Source organism: Girardinichthys multiradiatus, chromosome 12 (genome assembly GCF_021462225.1).
Source record: "Girardinichthys multiradiatus isolate DD_20200921_A chromosome 12, DD_fGirMul_XY1, whole genome shotgun sequence".
Classification (NCBI taxonomy): domain Eukaryota; kingdom Metazoa; phylum Chordata; class Actinopteri; order Cyprinodontiformes; family Goodeidae; genus Girardinichthys; species Girardinichthys multiradiatus.
In genome coordinates, this window is record NC_061805.1 from 6,191,755 (window position 1) to 6,211,509 (window position 19,755).

At 41.1% G+C, this 19,755-nt stretch overlaps 2 protein-coding genes across 2 annotated transcripts; one reads left to right on the top strand and one right to left on the bottom strand.

The window, feature by feature from the left end:
* Positions 1-6,576: 6,576 nt before the first annotated feature.
* Positions 6,577-10,716, bottom strand: LOC124877273 (cytochrome c oxidase subunit 6A, mitochondrial). Its single transcript, XM_047380352.1, has 3 exons — positions 10,562-10,716; positions 6,964-7,109; positions 6,577-6,871 (listed from the first exon to the last, which is right to left on the bottom strand). The coding sequence occupies exons 1-3, from the start codon at positions 10,668-10,670 to the stop codon at positions 6,782-6,784; spliced, it is 345 nt and encodes a 114-aa protein (XP_047236308.1). The 5' UTR covers positions 10,671-10,716; the 3' UTR covers positions 6,577-6,781.
* Positions 10,717-10,875: 159 nt separating this feature from the next.
* asgrl1 (asialoglycoprotein receptor-like 1) lies at positions 10,876-16,571 on the top strand. Its single transcript, XM_047380872.1, is given in 5 exon segments — positions 10,876-10,901; positions 14,833-14,921; positions 14,998-15,081; positions 16,160-16,235; positions 16,237-16,571. Coding segments are annotated over 5 exon segments (378 nt in total). The 3' UTR covers positions 16,340-16,571.
* The last annotated feature ends 3,184 nt before the right edge of the window (positions 16,572-19,755 follow it).

Sequence of the window (19,755 nt, forward strand, 5' to 3'; positions counted from 1 at the left end):
CTGAAAGTTTAAAAGGTTTATTCAGCCACAGGAAAACGTCACACAGTACCTTGGGAAAAAGGCATTCAGGGACAAAACAGCGGTCAGGTGGACATGATGGTGGGATAGGCAGATCTCTAATGGCTTCCTGGACCTCCCTTTCCACCTCCACTCGGGACACAGACAATCTGACGGTTTCAGGAAGGATAAACTCCTCTTCACCCGCAGACTGAGATTCTTCAGGCTCTTGAATCGTCAGGGGGTCAGGTTTGCCATTTTTACTCCCTGGCCTGTAAGATAGGGAGAAATTAAAACGACCAAAAATCAAAGCCCACTTAGCCTGTCTGTGGTTTAGCCGTTTTGCTGATTTCAGGTACTCCAAGTTCTTATGGTCAGTCCACACCATAAACGGCTCCTTAGTCCCCTCCAGCCAATGTCTCCTCTGTCAACGCCAACTTGACAGCCAATAACTCCCTGTCTCCCATGTCGTAATTCCGCTCAGCCTGTGACAGAGTCCTTGAAAAGAAGGCACATGGGTGAACACGATCATCCTCACCTCTTTGGCTTAATACAGCTCCGACCCCAGTGCTTGAGGCATCCACCTCCACGATATACTGTCTCTCTGGGTCAGGAGACCGTAACACTGGAGCTGACGTGAAGAGTTCCTTTAACCTATTGAAGCCCTTCTCCGCATCCTTATTCCACACAAATTTCACCTTGGAAGAGGTAAGAGCATTTAGGGGAGTAGCAACCAGACTGTAATTTCTAATAAACCTCCTATAGAAGTTTGCGAAGCTCAGAAATCTTTGAAGCTGCTTGCGATCAGTTAGAACAGGACATTCCAATACGGCCTTAACCTTGGAGGGGTTGACAAGCACTTGATCTGGGGAAATGATGAAGCCCAAAAAGGAAGTGGTAGTTATGTGGAACTCACATTTCTCTGCCTTGACAAACAACTGGTTTTGGAGAAAACACAGGAGAACAGCTCTGACATGTTTTCTGTGGGTTTCCAGATCTTGAGAATAAATCAGTATGTCATCAAGATAAACAAATACGAATTGACCCACCATGTCTCTTAGAACGTCATTGACCAATGACTGAAAAACTGCAGGAGCGTTAGTAAGTCCAAATGGCATGACCTTGTATTCATAATGTCCCGTAGGCGTGTTGAAAGCCGTTTTCCACTCATCTCCTTCTCTGATTTGGACCAGATGATATGCATTCCTTAGATCCAGCTTAGAAAATATCTTGGCTCCCTGGATCTGATCAAAAGCTGTGTTCATGAGTGGTAAGGGATATCTATTTTTAACTGTTATCTCATTAAGGCCTCTATAATCAATGCATGGTCTCAATGAACCATCCTTCTTCCCAACAAAAAAGAAACCAGCACCTGCAGGAGAGGAAGAGGATTGAATGTGCCCTGCCTTTAATGCCTCATCAACATAACTCTTCATGGCCCTGTGCTCTTGGACCAGACAATGAATAGGTTCTGCCTTTAGGGGGTGATGTGCCAGGAAGCAAATCAATAGCACAATCATAAGGTCTATGGGGTGACAGAGCTGTGGCCTTGATTTTATTAAAAACCTCCTTTAAATCATGGTATTCTTGCAGTACCTTGGATAAATCTGAATAGGTCTCCTCAACCTCATTCTCCACACTGACCTCCGTAGCAGACAAAAGACAGTCAGCGGAACATGACTCAGACCAACCCAAAACTTCTTTTTTCTTCCAGTCAATGTGAGGGTTGTGTTTCTGCAACCAGGAGGCCCCTAGGACTACAGGAAGTTCAGGTGAATTAATGATCATGAAAGTTACTTTTTCTTGATGATTACCTCCAACTGTTAAGGTAATCTCCTCCATCCTGAGATGTGAATTGTTCATGCTGTGACCATCTGAAGCTAGCACGTTTCTTGTGTCAACTGACGGAATAAGTTTTATTCCGTTCTTATTTGCAAATGTTTCGTCCATGAATTCAGTATCTGCTCCTGAATCAATAAACACGGCCCCCTGGAGAGACAAAGAAGAGGTTTGAAAATGGGCAGGAAACAAGAAGGAGGAGGCAGTTAGTTGACTTCGGCTCAGTAGAGACCTCCCTTCCTCTGCTGAGCCTGTCCTTTTAGTGGACACCTGAGTGCTAAATGTCCCTTCTCTCCACAATAAAAACAGAGCTTGAATCTTCTCCGACGATCATTCTCCTCAGGGGTAATCTTGGTTCTGCCCAATTGCATGGGCTCTCAATTATTATTTTCCTCAGTGAGAGGTGACCGACTCCTTCTCTCATACCAGTGTGCAGAAACCTGAGTTAATGATGAGCGACCCTTCTCATGGCGCTTCTCCTTCCTTCTCTCTGCCAGCTGAATATCAATGCAAGCAGCCAAATCCTCGAGTTGTTTCAGGGAAGAAGGATAGTCACGGGTTGCTAGCTCATCCTTGATGTCTTCATTTAATCCTTTCATGAATGCATCCATCTGTGCTGCCTCATTCCAACGGCTCTCTGCAGCCAACAAATGAAAGTCAATTATATAGGTTGAGACAGGTTGATCACCCTGTTTGAGGGACAATAATCTTCTTGCGGCCTCACGACTTGGAATGACCGGGTCAAAAACTCGAATGAGTTCCTTGGAAAAAGTTTCATAAAGATCACAAGATGCAGACCTGTTATGCCATTCAGCAGTTCCCCACTGTTTTGCCTTTCCTGCCAGCAGAGATATAACAAATGCCACCTTGGAACGTTCAGTGGGAAAGGATGACGGCTAAAGCTCAAAATGAATTTCACACTGAGTTAGAAAAGCTCGACATTGGTCTGAGTCTCCCCTGAACATCTCAGGCGGAGAGAGGCGTGGCTCCCTTACCTCTGCTGTTGTCCGTGTTACTTGGGCGTGGTTTCTTTGTGATGGTGGCGGCTCGGAGACAAGATTGCCAGAACGTAATGTGGAAATTATTTTCTCCATGCCGGAACCAAACCAGGAAAGGGTCTCATCAACGTGAGTACGCCACTGTTGTGCTGGCGATGGGTCCATTTTTGGCCAGATTTTTCTGCTATAAATCAGAAAAAGGCAGACCCAAGATTCAGCCAGACACAGTACTGAAAGTTTAAAAGGTTTATTCAGCCACAGGAAAACGTCACACAGGAAACACTCCTCACAGCTTCCAGGAATCACTGCTTTTGTCTTGAGTGGAACTTGAAACCCAGAGGGGAAACCTCAGTGGGCGGCAGGCGGTGATGTCCACAGCACAAGTAAGAAGTGACTCCAGGCTGAATAATCCGAGGGCTAGGCTGGCTCAATAATTCAAGGACAGAAACAGGGTCAACGATCGGAACAAGAGGCGTCAGGCAAGGGGCAAGCAGAGGCATAAACCAGATGCAGGAAACAAGGTTGACAACCAAAATCCAAATAGTCCGACAGGGAGCAGGCAGAGGCATAAATCCAAAAGGCAAGGCAAGGTCAAGAACAATGATCAGACAGGAAGGAACGCTGGATATCTACTCACACGAATGGCTTTCAAAAATCTGGCACCGTCTGCTTGTCATAGTCGGTATATATCAGGGAAGACACAGGTGTATGGCATGCCACAGATTGCACTGCACAGCAGCAGCCACCAGGTGCATCTAATCTGCTGATTGCAGCCAGGGAGACAGGGTAGAGCAGACGTGTCAGAATCATAACACTTGCAATGTCTCCAAGAAATCTGGTGCGGCATCAATATCATGGCAGTGGGTGTTCACAAATACAAAATCCAGATCCTGTTGCGTGATGTTTTTTTACTCAATTTATAATTGTTTATTGACATTGGATGTGTTTTGTGAGATAATTATTACAAGAACCACACGTTACAGAATATTAACGTAGAGGGGTGATATGAGTTTTCCAGGGGGATCTACAGCACCCCCTAGCACCCCACTGGCACCGCTACTGTTTTGACCTTCACGGTTCAATGCTTCACTGATGAACCAATGATCTGCTGTTTTCAGTCTCAGGTGAAAAGGGTGTGGTGTCCAGATACATGATGGCCTGCCAGCTGTGTTTTAACAGGATACTGTTTCTTCCACATAAAACCTGCTGGTACAGCTCAATTTTTACTTGGTCTGAACGGATGTAGGACATTTTTAAAAAAGCCTGTTGAGAGAAAAATGAAACTTCCATGTCACAGTTTTTCAGCATCAACTCCTTTATACTATAGAGGCAAGTTAGAATTAAAGTCCTCTGTAACGTCTGTCCTAAGTGCTGCAAATAAAAATATTAGCTATGAAATGGCCTCCAATGTGGTTAATAAACAACATTTTTTATATATTTCTTACCATTGCAACACAGCTTGGTGGATACAATCCAAAATATAACTAATTTCCTATTTTAAGTTTTGAAGGCTTGCCATAATAGCCTAACCTATCAAAGTAATTTGAAATAAAGGTAAACAGCAAATTAGCACCAATTCACAACACGTTGTCTCAAGTTAACTCAAATCGAATCATACACTAATAGTTGAAGTCATCCTGAGAATTGAAAGACTGAACAGAAGTAACAAATGATAAACCAAAATTGTCATAAAGCACGGGAACGTCGTCACTGAACGAAAGTAAAACAGTCTGCTCATAAAGTCATAATATGCTTGACACTTCAAGTCTCAGAAATTACAAGCTAAAGCTACACAATTTGAAGACATTAAAACTATAATAAAGACGTGTAAGTTTAACTTACTTAAAAAGTAAAATATAACCTTTTTCAGCTGTCTTTTTCCACTTGTTCCCTAAAATCCACAGCTTCTTACAGTAAATGGCATGCTTTGTTATGGGTTCAAAACTGGATTTTAAGCCAAATCTAATTAAATAAATACATGATGAGCAAGTACCCAGTCATCACCTTTGGGGCTGATGTGGGACTGCCTGCAGGTTATATAAAGGTCTCATGTGACCTGCCAATAAAAGGGTTGATGGGTAAAAAGTGGGACCCATATGGGTCTTCAAGGTGTTGCACGATTTGAACTGATTTCCTTAACACCCAGCTGGGGGTTGTGAACCCATGTGGGTTCCATATGAACAGCCTGCTGTGAACCCATCCAGGGTGATGAAAATACATACTGGGTCACAGTATATATGTTATATAAATAGTGGATAACCAGTGTCTTTTAAGGCCTACAGTTAAGGTTATTAGATTGAAGGCTTTTTAAGACCCTGAAGAAACCTGGACTATACCAGTATGTTATTTACTAAAAAAATAAAATAAATAAATAAATTTTATGTAATGCCTAAAAAGATTCATAAGCCTTTCATTTTAAGGGTATAATGATAGGAAGGAGCATGTTGGACTCGAGTAGATACATTTCTGTGACCTTTAACTTCCTAACCCAAACTTCTACTTTCTAAAAATACATTCTTCAAAAAGAAAAAAAAATCAAACTAAGGCTACGTTCACACTGCAGCTTGAAGTGATCAAAATCCGATTTTTTTGTCCGTATGCGACCTGTATCCAAACTTTTCATGACAGTCTGAACGACACAGATCCGATTTTTTCAAATGCAACCCAGGCCACTTGGGCTACGTTCACACTGCAGGTCTTAATGCTCCAATTTGTTGCGTGGTTGTTCACATTTCCAAATATATGTGACTTGTAGTGATCTCCTGTGTGAACGCATTCATACAACTCAAGTGTCCCGCATGCGCAGTAGACGACGCAATGATGTCACATGTAGCGAGCGTGCTCAGTGTTTGCGGAAGTAAATAAATGTTGGACGGTATCTTGAGTTTTAAGTTGTTTTCCAACCAGAGCCAGCACATTAACAACCATGTCCACCATGGTTGTTGTTTTTCTTCCCGCTTTCGCGTAGCAGGATCCAGAATCGTGACGTTTGTCGAGTATCAATGACGTACAGGTCGGATGAATGCGAAATAGTCATACAGAAACAGGTCGCATTTGAAAAGATCAGATACGTAACAGATTTAGGACCACATATCCAAGTGGCCTGGGTCGCATTAGAAAAAAAAAATCGGATCTGTGTCGTTGACTGTCATGAAAAGTTTGGATACAGGTCACATACGGGCAAAAAAAAAATCGGATATGGGTTGCTTCAAGCTGCAGTGTGATATTTGGTCCTAAATCCGATACGTATCTGATCTTTTTAAATGTCTGTACTGCCAGGTCGCATTCATCCGACCTGTACGTCAGTGATAATCGACAAACGTCACTATTCTGGCTCCTGCTAAGCGGAAGCGGGAAGAAAAACAACAACAACCATGGCGTAACGTGGCTCACTTTCTTTTCGATCTTTTTAAAAATATTGTGTTGTTAATGTGCTGGCTCAGGTTGGAAAACAACTTAGAAATCGCAAGATACAGTCCAACATTTCCATCAATACTTACTTCCGCAGACACTAGGCACGCTCAGTGTGACGTCATTGCGTCATCTACTGCACATGTGGGACACTTAAGTTGTATGAACGCAGCTCACACAGAAGATCACTACAAATCATATATATTTGGAAATGTGAACGACCACAAAAAAAAAAAAAAAACGGAATTGAGGATCAAGACTTGCAGACTTGAACATAGCCTTAGAATCAGCTGCATTAAACTAGCAGAAATAAGAAAACTGAAACACAAAATACAAATCAGCAGAAGTAATATTTATTTTATTAATCTTAAGTTCAAGCTGACATTTTGTTTAATGGTCCAGAACAAAGGAATTATTGGTTTAGGTGCCCCATGTCAAGAGCACAGAGGTATAAACGATTTAAACTCCAGAGAATAAACTGTAAACAGGAGTGTGGTCCTGTAACATTAGCAGAAGGACAGTGCTGAGGTCTGGGTTTACTCATCATGCCCCTCATAGCCATCCGGAAGGGCATTCACATGTGTGTTGTGGAAAAGGGTTTTGTTGCCATCTCCCCAGGGGAAACGCTATTTTAAAAATAGAAACAGCAGCATTAGATGGAAAAATGAAGCAGGAAAATGAGACAAGTCAGTAATATACATAAATTATGACGTCCAACCTTGGTGCGAATGCGAAGGTGAGTGTATGGGACAAACTCTAGTTGCTCATGATGGCTGTGTTCCTTCTCTTTCAAGAAGGTGTTCAACATGCACACGGCGACAGCAGGCAGGGCAACCACAAAGGAGAGGATCTTCCATGTTTTAGCTGATGAGAAATGGCATTTATGTCATAAACCAATGAAAACATGCTCACTGGACTTAAAAAAGAAGATTAAATACATCTGCACCAACTAACAGCGAGACCTGGAAATATCAGGGCCAGGAAAGCACAAAGTACATCACTAAACAAGTTATAATAGACAATATCAGCAGACAGATTGTGTCAGTTCATATCTTTGCTATTTGTATCACATTTCATACGTTGCCATTTTGTCCCAGCCTCCTTCCATTTTGTACTTCCACATTTGACTTCATTTGCCTATAATCATCAACGACACCTTCTCTGAGCTGGTCTGGAAATGTGCACTGATATTGCAAAATGCTGATACTAGTTTTCTTACAAGCTATTTTTGCTGCATTAACTATAAAGATTCTGAACTGTTTTACACATTCTTGTAAACAAACCATAAGAGATATTTAGCTCATTTTGAAAGATCATGAAAACCTGGAACAGCACAAATAGAGCACAGAGCTCATGATTGTGTTGTTATCAGATCATAAAAATCAAACAATAAAAAATTATATTTGTAATACGTCAGGGATGGGGAAACTTCACAATATTCACATGTAGATTATTAAGCCTTTCAGTTTTACTAATTATAATCAGAGACAGGAAACAAATGTGTTCATTTAGACACGGTTTCTTTCAGGCAGTTTAGCTTTGAAGAAATGTCATGTATGGGCATATTAATATGCAGGAGCTGTATTCAACTAGCAGGAGGTTTTGCTTTTGTGTATTTTTTAAAGAGCAAACAATTGGGACAGCTCAGAAAGCGCCAACAACTGTCAAAATGTCTGCTGCAGAGTAAGCTTATCCTATACCTGAGAAACACACACACAGACACACACCAGTGGAGGTTCAGAAAAGGCCCCAAGTGTCCCAGAAACAAACAAATCCCAGATCTGCAGCGATCTTCCAGTGATTTTGTATTAGGCGGAAAAAAAGCCAATAAAAAATTCGTGTATGCATCATTAGGCAGAGTTTATCTATTCAGGAGATTCTGTTTTCACGTCTGAATTTTGTCAGCCTTAAGCTGATGGATGGACTTATGGTCTGATCAGCCAATCATTTTTATTTATTGGGAGACGAATAAATGGGAGCCATTAATGGTTTAACATCCCACGCTTTATGGAACTGAAAAGGCTTTAAAACCCTTGGCCGTTTAAATTAAAGCTAAAACACTCGAGGTCATCTAAACTTAACGATCACAAGGACACATTTGGGACCATATACAGGTCCTTCTCAAAATATTAGCATATTGTGATAAAGTTCATTATTTTCCATGTCATGATGAAAATTTAACATTCATATATTTTAGATTCATTGCACACTAACTGAAATATTTCAGGTCTTTTATTGTCTTAATACGGATGATTGTGGCATACAGCTCATGAAAACCCAAAATTCCTATCTCACAAAATTAGCATATTTCATCCGACCAATAAAAGAAAAGTGTTTTTAATACAAAAAACGTCAACCTTCAAATAATCATGTACGGTTATGCACTCAATACTTGGTCGGGAATCCTTTGGCAGAAATGACTGCTTCAATGCGGCGTGGCATGGAGGCAATCAGCCTGCGGCACTGCTGAGGTCTTATGGAGGCCCAGGATGCTTCGATAGCGGCCTTTAGCTCATCCAGAGTGTTGGGTCTTGAGTCTCTCAACGTTCTCTTCACAATATCCCACAGATTCTCTATGGGGTTCAGGTCAGGAGAGTTGGCAGGCCAATTGAGCACAGTGATACCATGGTCAGTAAACCATTTACCAGTGGTTTTGGCACTGTGAGCAGGTGCCAGGTCGTGCTGAAAAATGAAATCTTCATCTCCATAAAGCTTTTCAGCAGATGGAAGCATGAAGTGCTCCAAGATCTCCTGATAGCTAGCTGCATTGACCCTGCCCTTGATAAAACACAGTGGACCAACACCAGCAGCTGACACAGCACCCCAGACCATCACTGACTGTGGGTACTTGACACTGGACTTCTGGCATTTTGGCATTTCCTTCTCCCCGGTCTTCCTCCAGACTCTGGCACCTTGATTTCCGAATGACATGCAGAATTTGCTTTCATCCGAAAAAAGTACTTTGACCACTGAGCAACAGTCCAGTGCTGCTTCTCTGTAGCCCAGGTCAGGCGCTTCTGCCGCTGTTTCTGGTTCAAAACTGGCTTGACCTGGGGAATGTAGCCCATTTCCTGCACACGCCTGTGCACGGTGGCTCTGGATGTTTCTACTCCAGACTCAGTCCACTGCTTCCGCAGGTCCCCCAAGGTCTGGAATTGGCCCTTCTCCACAATCTTCCTCAGGGTCCGGTCACCTCTTCTCGTTGTGCAGCGTTTTCTGCCACACTTTTTCCTTCCCACAGACTTCCCACTGAGGTGCCTTGATACAGCACTCTGGGAACAGCCTATTCATTCAGAAATGTATTTCTGTGTCTTACCCTCTTGCTTGAGGGTGTCAATAGTGGCCTTCTGGACAGCAGTCAGGTCGGCAGTCTTACCCATGATTGGGGTTTTGAGTGATGAACCAGGCTGGGAGTTTTAAAGGCCTCAGGAATCTTTTGCAGGTGTTTAGAGTTAACTCGTTGATTCAGATGATTAGGTTCATAGCTCGTTTAGAGACCTTTTTAATGATATGCTAATTTTGTGAGATAGGAATTTTGGGTTTTCATGAGCTGTATGCCAAAATAATCCTTATTAAGACAATAAAAGACCTGAAATATTTCAGTTAGTGTGCAATGAATCTAAAATATATGAATGTTAAATTTTCATCATGACATTATGGAAAATAATTAACTTTATCACAATATGCTAATATTTTGAGAAGGACCTGTAGATGAAGTACCAACAGATTCATCCAAATGGAGAAAGTGGACCCAGTTTCAACAAACATTTTGTGAGTAAAACAGATTTTTGTACTTATTTGGCCGCAGTCATTTTTCCAGGATGTGCCCTTGAATTAAGTTCTCATTCCCAAAGCTTGCGTACAGCTTTCCTGTTCACTCTTTAGTAGTGTGTTGGTATCTACGTTGTAGCTTGGCAATTATCTCCTCCTCCTACAATATGACTGAGCTCTCCTCTTCACACATTTTTTGGTTTCTTGCTTCACATGTGTATATGTCAGCCTGTATCTGTATAAATGATGCGACTTTCATATAGACTTGCACCGTAGACGTTTTAATGTGCCCGTTCCAGTCTCACGTCGATGGCAACATAACCAGAAACTAAACTGCTAACTTAACGATAAAGTCTGATTACCAACCTTTTTCTTTTTTAAGTAGCAATGTTTTCGAAGACGTCCAGGGAAGCTCAAGGATGAAGCTCGGCTGCTAAAGGAGCTAACGCTAACTCAGCAAGGTCACACTCCAAAGATAACCTGTTGTTCTAAAGCTCTGTTAGACTTCATTCATTCACTGGGACACAGTAAGGACTTATAATTACCTGACTGCTCGCCATGTCCACCGGCAGCGGCGGCAGCAGATAGCTGACGCCGGGTTTGGGTCAAAGAAGACCTCCACAACATCTGAGAGAAACGTCCGAAAGCCGCCATTTTCCCTACAGTAAGACCGGAGACCGGAAGCAGTAATTTGTAGAGCTTGAGTCACGTGAAAGCTCGACCGCTGAGATCTGGAGGTCTACTGCGCCACCATGCGAACACGTGAGCTTTGAATTGCTGCTCCTAAACAAAGACGGTGGAGCATTCTGCCTAACCACCATCTTTGCGCAGCACCTTATTTAGTGAAAACCAATGAACCATGAACATAAAACAGCACCAAGCAAGGTGGGGGCAGGCTGAAGATTTGGGCTTGTTTTGCCACCTAGGTGCATTGAAGTCATGTACTCCTTAACCATCAACTTTTCTGTCAACCAAAGTATTCAAATGTAAATGCATCTGCTAGTTAAAAAAAACATGGCCCTGCCTTTGTTATAAAATAAGAACACCGAGGCTGAATCCCATCTCAGCCCTTACCCCTTAGCTCCCACCCCTGTTGTAGGACGTCACAAAGGTTTCCGTCAAATAAGAACAAATTATATCTCTTAAAAGTGGGCTGGAGTCTATCACCGTTAGCAAAGATAAAATATTTTCCATTTCAAATATTATACCATGATTTGAGCCTTCAGAATGCAGTTTGATGCAGACCAATGTAATTTTACTCAATATTATTATATTTAAAATAGATTATCTTGAGAGCAAAACACAAGGGTGTTTGGAGATTGAAATACTCAAAGTCTGCTATTTTAAAAGGATCATATACCATATATTTTTATTAGTATACTGGCAATAGTCAATAAAAAATCAAAATATATTTTAAATACATTAATGTATATTTATTTTTCACAATACTACATTTTGCATTGTAGTTTTGTTTTTCCTGAACGTGCATAAAAAATAATGTATGCTGATGTCTGCTGTCTGACACATACGGGAATATTAGGACATGTATGTGTTCACTGTAGGGAGGACCATTGATGTATCCACTTCTTAAATGTCCCGTATTTCAGTGAAAACCTTTAACCACAACCTGTAATTACAGGGGTTGGACAATGAAACAGAAACACCTGTCATTTTAGTGTGGGAGGTTTCATTGCTAAATTGGACCAGCCTGGTAGCCAGTCTTCATTGATTGCACATTTAAGAGCACAATTTTGCTCAAAATATTGAAATGCACACAACATTATGGGTGACATACCAGAGCTCAAAAGAGGACAAATTGTTGGTGCACGTCTTGCTGGCGCATCTGTGACCAAGACAGCAAGTCTTTGTGATGTATCAAGAGCCACGGTATCAAGGGTAATGTCAGCATACCACCAAGAAGGACAAATTACATCCAACAGGATTAACTGTGGTCGCAAGAGGAAGCTGTCTGAAAGGGATGTTCGGGTGCTAACCCGGATTGTATCCAAAAAACATAAAACCACGGCTGCCCAAATCACGGCAGAATTAAATGTGCACCTCAACTCTCCTGTTTCCACCAGAACTGTCCGTCGGGAGCTCCACAGGGTGAATATACACGGCCGGGCTGCTATAGCCAAACCTTTGGTCAGTCATGCCAATGCCAAATGTCGGTTTCAATAGTGTAAGGAGCGCAAATCTTGGACTGTGGACAATGTGAAACATGTATTGTTCTCTGATGAGTCCACCTTTACTGTTTTCCCCACATCCGGGAGAGTTACGTTGTGGAGAAGCCCCAAAGAAGCGTACCACCCAGACTGTTGCATGCCCAGAGTGAAGCATGGGGGTGGATCAGTGATGGTTTGGGCTGCCATATCATGGCATTCCCTTGGCCCAATACTTGTGCTAGATGGGCACGTCACTGCCAAGGACTACGGAACCATTCTTGAGGACCATGTGCATCCAATGGTTCAAACATTGTATCTGGAAGGTGGTGCCGTGTATCAGGATGACAATGCACCAATACACACAGCAAGACTGGTGAAAGATTGGTTTGATGAACATGAAAGTGAAGTTGAACATCTCCCATGGCCTGCACAGTCACCAAATCTAAATATTATTGAGCCACTTTGGGGTGTTTTGGAGGAGCGAGTCAGGAAATGTTTTCCTCCACCAGTACCACGTAGTGACCTGGCCACAATCAAAGAATGGCTTAAAATCCCTCTGACCACTGTGCAGGACTTGTATATGTCATTCCCAAGACGAATTGATGCTGTATTGGCCACAAAAGGAGGCCCTACACCATACTAATAAATTATTGTGGTCTAAAACCAGGTGTTTCAGTCTCATTGTCCAACCCCTGTGTATATATATATATATATATATATATATATATATATATATATATATATATATATATATATATATATATATACACACTGCTCAAAAAAATAAAGGGAACGCTTAAACAACACAATATAACTCCAAGTAAATCAAACTTCTGTGAAATCAAATTGTCCACTTAGGAAGCAACACTGATTGACAATCAATTTCACATGTTTTTGTCCAAATGGAATAGACAACAGGGGGAAATCTTTGGCAATTAGCAACACACACTCAATAAAGGAGTGGTCCTGCAGGTGGGGACCACAGACCACTTCTCAGTACCTATGCTTTCTGGCTGATGTTTTGGTCACTTTTGAATGTTGGTGGTGCTTTCACACTCGTGGTAGCATGAGACGGACTCTACAACCCACACAAGTGGCTCAGGTAGTGCAGCTCATCCAGGATGGCACATCAATGCGAGCTGTGGCAAGAAGGTTTGCTGTGTCTGTCATCGTAGTGTCCAGAGCCTGGAGGTGCTACCAGGAGACAGGCCAGTACACCAGGAGACGTGGAGGAGGCCGTAGGAGGGTAACAACCCAGCAGCAGGACCGCTACCCCCGCCTTTGTGCAAGGAGGAACAGGAGGAGCACTGCTAGAGCCCTGTAAAATGACCTCCAGCAGGCCACAAATGTGCATGTGTCTGCACAAACGGTTAGAAACCAACTACATGAGGATGGTATGAGGGAACGACGTCCACAAATGGGGGTTGTGCTCACAGCCCAACACCAAGAGTTGGCGGATGCTTTAGTCCAGGTCTGGGAAGAGATTACTCAGGAGACCATCTGCCGTCTCATCAGGAGCATGCCCAGGTGTTGTAGGGAGGTCATACAGACACGTGGAGGCAACACACAATACTGAGCCTCAATTTGACTTGTTTTAAGAACATTACATCAAAGTTGGATCAGCTTGTAGTGTGTTTTTTCACTTTAATTTGTGTGGGACTCCAAATCCAGGCCTCCATTGGTTAATAAATTTGATTTCCATTAATGATTTTTGTGTAATTTTGCGGACCATGTGCATCCAATGGTTCAAACATTGTATCTGGAAGGCGGTGCCGTGTATCAGGATGACAATGCACCAATACACACAGCAAGACTGGTGAAAGATTGGTTTGATGAACATGAAAGTGAAGTTGAACATCTCCCATGGCCTGCACAGTCACCAAATCTAAATATTATTGAGCCACTTTGGGGTGTTTTGGAGGAGCGAGTCAGGAAACGTTTTCCTCCACCAGTACCACGTAGTGACCTGGCCACTATCGAAGAATGGCTTAAAATCCCTCTGACCACTGTGCAGGACTTGTATATGTCATTCCCAAGATGAATTGACGCTGTATTGGCCACAAAAGGAGGCCCTACACCATACTAATAAATTATTGTGGTCTAAAACCAAGTGTTTCAGTTTCATTGTCCAACCCCTGTAAGTGTCTAGGGATGGGGGAAGGGGCTAGGAAATGGGATTCAGCTCAAGCTTAGTAGCAAATCTACAAAAGAACTTTTGAAAAAGAGAACAATGGTGTTACAGTCGTGCAGATGAAGTCCAGATCCTCAACTTGAATAAAACATAATCATAGTATCATAAATAAATGCTGAAAAACATGAATGAATTGCAAAGACTTAGCCAATATTCCTCCATGATGTGAAGAACTGATACACTTCCTTTGTTAAGTAGATGCTTCAATTTAACGTTGCGAAAGCTGGTTTCTGGGTTCTACTGAATCATGGAGAAACATTAATTGTTCACTGATTAATTTTAATGTTTGCCTGTTGTTTCATTAAAACAGAGTAATAAGTAGATTCTTTTTACACTATGAGAAAAAATGTTTGTCGTAAACACATTGGATGTCATTATTAGTGCCACCACACACACTTTAATCTAATTTCTACTCAGTTATTTCCGACAGAGTGACAAATCTGAGCGTTTGTGTTTTCAGGAATCCAGAGAATATTGATGTACGGTATATCCTTTACAGCATCCTGGTGTTGCTGCTTTTGATTCTGCTGATGGTCATTGGAGTAAAATGTAGGATTTAAACAAATCACAATAATGTGGAGGATTAATATATTACTGTAAATCATAAAATAATATTACTTCACAGTCTCTCAGCTGAACAAGGAAATTACTGATGTCAAACTACAGCTCAAGACTATCAATAACAGACGACCGTCTCTTTGTACTTCAGGTAAAAAAAGGAAAAAAGGATTTCTGATTTCTCAGTATCAAGATGCAGCCAAAACTGTGTTCTTTAAATTACGTATGCATTTGTGTGGCTTCTCAAACTAAAGGTCCAACACCAGCAAAAGAAGTCCTGTTGGAGAGACTTGCTCCAGTTAGAGGCAAAAACTCAAATATTTTAAAACAAACAGGAAAATTTTGTATTTGATCTAGTTTGACTTTGGTGATGCTTATGAAATCAGGAACATGCAGGGAGGGATGGGGGAGCTTCCAAGGGAGCTGCTATCTGCTTTCCACCACCACTGCTACTTGGCAAAGAGCAGAAGATCAGTGTCGATCACATGGAGGACACCTGCTAGTTCTCAATAACATGGAGGAGCTGGTGAGGGCCAATTTAGCCAATTTGTACCCCTTGAAATTTATTACATTTTGGTATGTTACAGCTACAACATTTAGTGTATTTTATCAGAATTTGCTTGAATATATCTACACAAACCAGTGAATGACCTGAAAGTAATCCAGTACATGGTTTTTCAAAACTTTTTCCAAAATAAATCAGAAAAGTGTGGTGTGCATTTGAATTCCGCCCACTTTACTCTGGCATTCCTACATAAAACTCAGTGCAATTTAGTCCAATTTTCCATTTGCCACATCTGTATAACAATTTTGTATTACAACATTTAACATTTGGTATATTTGTTTTTAATTCAATGTTCCTGAGATTGTCAAACCATGTTACATTTACAAACCAGAATTTATCATAAAAAACACTTTTATTTAGAAACATGTCAGTTAATTCCAAAGAATTTCTCAAAATGAATTATCTTTTTCTGCTAGTTTACACCTCAGTTAAATTATGAAATGATAAATTCAAGATCAGTGAGTGTTTTACATAACTGTGAACGTATTCTTGTTTGTTCCTCCTTAAGAATTAAATATTATTAACCTTGGGCTTCCAGCTTGGGATGTACAGTATGTTATCCACTGTTTGGACATTGTATCACTCTGAAAAATTAAACAGAAGTTCAATTTTGTTTTGCCTTTATGCACCTGCTGTAGAGGTGAAACTTAACTTATCCAACAAGATTACTTCCTGCTCCTCTTGGTGTTCAGATTCTGGGACATAGGTCAACCTGATAACTGGGACTTCAGAAAGAACGGAGGATTATGGGCAGCTGCATTCCACCATGAATCACAAATGCAAGATGTGGAATGATGCAGATTGTAGCCTTTTGTACAGGTACATCTGTGAAGCCAATGCATGAGAGACAGCTGGAATTTATGTATAGGTAATGCTTTTTTTTTAAATGCCCACACCGATGAGGGGAAAAGGATCGATTAAAGCAAACCATTCGACTTACTAAAACATTTCTTAACCAGTGGTTATCATAGTTTTCTGTTCCTTATAATAGGAGTGTGTTGGGACCCACAATCGTGGTTACAACGTGACTTTCAAAATAAATTGCATCAACCTACTTCCGGCACACCCAGGAAACGACTTCCTGTCCAAATAAAAGCACCGTTCTTGCTACATCCTGTCTCTTCCACCTGGGACTCCGCTGCGAGGCTGGCCGGAGAGACAAGTGCGCTAATGTCTCTTTGCTGGCAAAAAGACACAAACTCTTCAAACTGGATCCAAGGGTGTCATACGATCTTCAATCATATGCACTGAGATAAGTACAAATGAATCACTCTGTGTATCCGGTAGATGCATTCATGAAAGGGATTAAGGTACACGCATGGCTTGACTTTCTCTCTGAGGCCTGCAGAAGCAAACGGTGTTCCAGAGGAGTCCCAGTAGAGAAGCTGTCTCTACAAACCGAGTGAAGCGGTTTTCAATGCCTGAGAGAAGGACAACAGGAGCCGCATCACCGTGGTTATGGTAACGTGCAGTTTGGCCGGCTGACAGAACAGTCGCCACTCCCAATAGCTAAGGAGGTTAGCTGTAGCTTACCTTTGAAAGACTTTGTACGTTTATTCGCCACCCTGGATAACGTTCCTCACCACAGTTCATGAGGTTAAGTGTTTGGGCAGAATAATATAGAAGTGATTTAGATTGAAATGATCTAAACGTTTTTCATTTTATGAAGTTTGGTTTTGTTTGTGTTGAATTCAGCTATCTTGGTGCTAGCAGAATATCTGCAGCACACAGGTTCAGTTTGTGTTCTTGGTTTGTGTGTTTTTAAAGTTAAGACAAACTTTATTTAAAGGGGTGATTTTAACACAGAAGATTGATCATAACGGGCCGTCCGTGCTTATGCATTTTAACCCTTTTATTGACGGTATTTTTAAAGGTGTGTGTTTGATTCTGGTGCTAAGCTATCAGCCTCCTTTGTTAGCTTCAACTGCTAACAGCTAAGAACAAATAATATTTACCCAGAAAGGTTTAATTTTCAATCCAGTAAATAATGTGTCCCTAACATCATTTTACTAAATTTGATAACTTTGTAAACACCATTAAGCCCCATTTCTCCAGAAAGATTTGGCTCTTTTCCAAAATATTCCCTTAATAATATTTATTTAAATATGATTTTAATAAAGGCAGTTAATGAGACCCCATTGAGAATTAGTCATCCAGAAGGTTGGTTTTATTCAGCAGATCATTATTTAAAACATTATTTTATTAAAATAATATTTTATCTGATCTTGCATTGTGAATGGTTGTCTAAGTTGGTTCCAAGACTAACTTCACTTCACTTCCAGATTCTTCAAGATAATCCTTGGTTCTCAAACATAAACATTGCATGGTAATGTTGCATCACTCTTTTGGTCATGGTTTTAACCATCTTTAATCAAGTTGTTTATATTTTACATAGCCCATTAGTCTTCCTTATTCTTTAATCCTGCTTGGTAGTTTAGTCGGATTGTTTTTAGCATAGTACAGAGTTTGTTTATTGAAATATGTTTGACTTTGAGTTGACTTATTTTTGTTGATAAATTCTTGTATTTTAAGAAATTGTGTGAATTCATTCCATGTGTGTGCAGAGTTTATGCTGTTCAATAATGTCAGAGCTCGTCTCACACCTTTCTATTTTATCCTAATAACACCGCCTTACTGGGCTGGTATTCACAGGACAACCCTTAATAGACCGAAATATTATTTGATAAAATATTAATATTAAATCTCAGATTCATAATCCCAACAAGTGCCTTTAACTAAAAAGAGCTCACCTGTTATAAAACCACCTTATATACAGCATCTTGTAAAAGTATTCATACTCCTTGAAAATTTCCACATATTGTCAGGTTACATTGACAAACTTAAATGTAGTTTATAGGAATTTTATGTTAATGACCAACACAAAGGAGTGGAAAATTGTCCAGCTTGTCATGTAAGATTACTTTTTGTCACTGGTATCAACTTGGTTAAATTCCAGAGACAGGAAACACCAAACATCCATCCCCTCTACCAAAGACTCAGCATCTGCCTTCCTGCAGAGACAACCTTTAAGCCAGGTCACATAGAAATTGTGCTGAGACTCTCATGTCTACTGAACTGAGGATCAATGCGTTCAGAGATGCAGGTCCATTCTGGTTCATTTAGAGGTGAAACAAGACCCGGGCCAAAAGTAATGCTTGCCTTAACAGTTTATCTAAGGCAGTTTTGTGGAACCTGTTTGATCTCAAAAGACCATATCTAACATTTCTTAAAATTAAGTCAGGTGATACAAACCGAAATTATACAATTTGCCATAAGTGTTGTACCAAACACCTGCAACACTTTACATTACCCTGGACACACCGTTCCCACCATGAACACATGGTGGTGGCAGCACCTTTCAGTGTTGTGCCATAAACTGATGATCTGCCAAAAATTGATCATTGCAACAGTTGCACTTACCATACAGTGATGACCTGTCAAAAACGGAAGCAGTACTGTCTAGTAGCTGCAATGGGCAAGTTATTTTTTTCCCCCTTCATTTGTGTGGCTATAGGCTAACTCATGCCCTGATTATTTTTCTAACCCCAAAAATAGTTTTCTGTTTATTTTCCATATTTATTCCTAACCCTAACTCCATAGATTTTTTTTTAAGTTAAAGGGCTGCAAACCCAGTGATGGCTGGTGATAGAAAAAAAAAAAACATTTGGGGGGGCGCACTACAGATCGGTGATTACAACACAAAAATAAACTCTACTTGCCTCCTGTTGGATTTTAAAATCCAGTCCAAATTACATTTTTCTGATTTGTGAAAATATAGTTTTGTAAATAAATGACAAAATTTTCTTTTGCTGCACCATTGTCTCCTGTCTTGTCGTTGTTGTCTGAGTCGTCCGTTGCTTGCGAATGTTTCAGTGACATTCCAACCTCCGCCTCAAGATGCCGGTGGTTTGACTTTCATTGACAAATCTTATGGATTAATCTTATTGGACCAAGAACAACACAAAAAGCGCTGATTCGCCACGGATGCACAGAGCTGCATCCCAATAAGGTTCTTTAAGTAACCAATGGGAGACCAGCATGAAGTTACATGGAAGCCAACAGTTTAAGAACATACAGTCATTTGGCCGGTGTTGTGCCATAAAGGGATGTCCGGCCAATAACACATTGAACTGCTGGGGATGAGTCTCCGACCTTACTACATGCCTCGGGCGTTGACACATGCTCTCCTCACTGCCACCATGGGCTGACGTGCAGGTGGCATGTTGACATGTGTGACACCATTCACTACACCTTCTAAGG

Coding starts and splice junctions, on each gene's coding strand:
- LOC124877273 (XM_047380352.1), bottom strand. CDS start 10,670: ATGGCGGCTTTCGGACGTTTCTCTCAGATGTTGTGGAGGTCTTCTTTG. Junction 7,110..10,561: donor TGGACATGGCGAGCAGTCAG/GTAATTATAAGT, acceptor ATTTCTCATCAG/CTAAAACATGGAAGATCCTC. Junction 6,872..6,963: donor ACCTTCGCATTCGCACCAAG/GTTGGACGTCAT, acceptor TTTTTAAAATAG/CGTTTCCCCTGGGGAGATGG.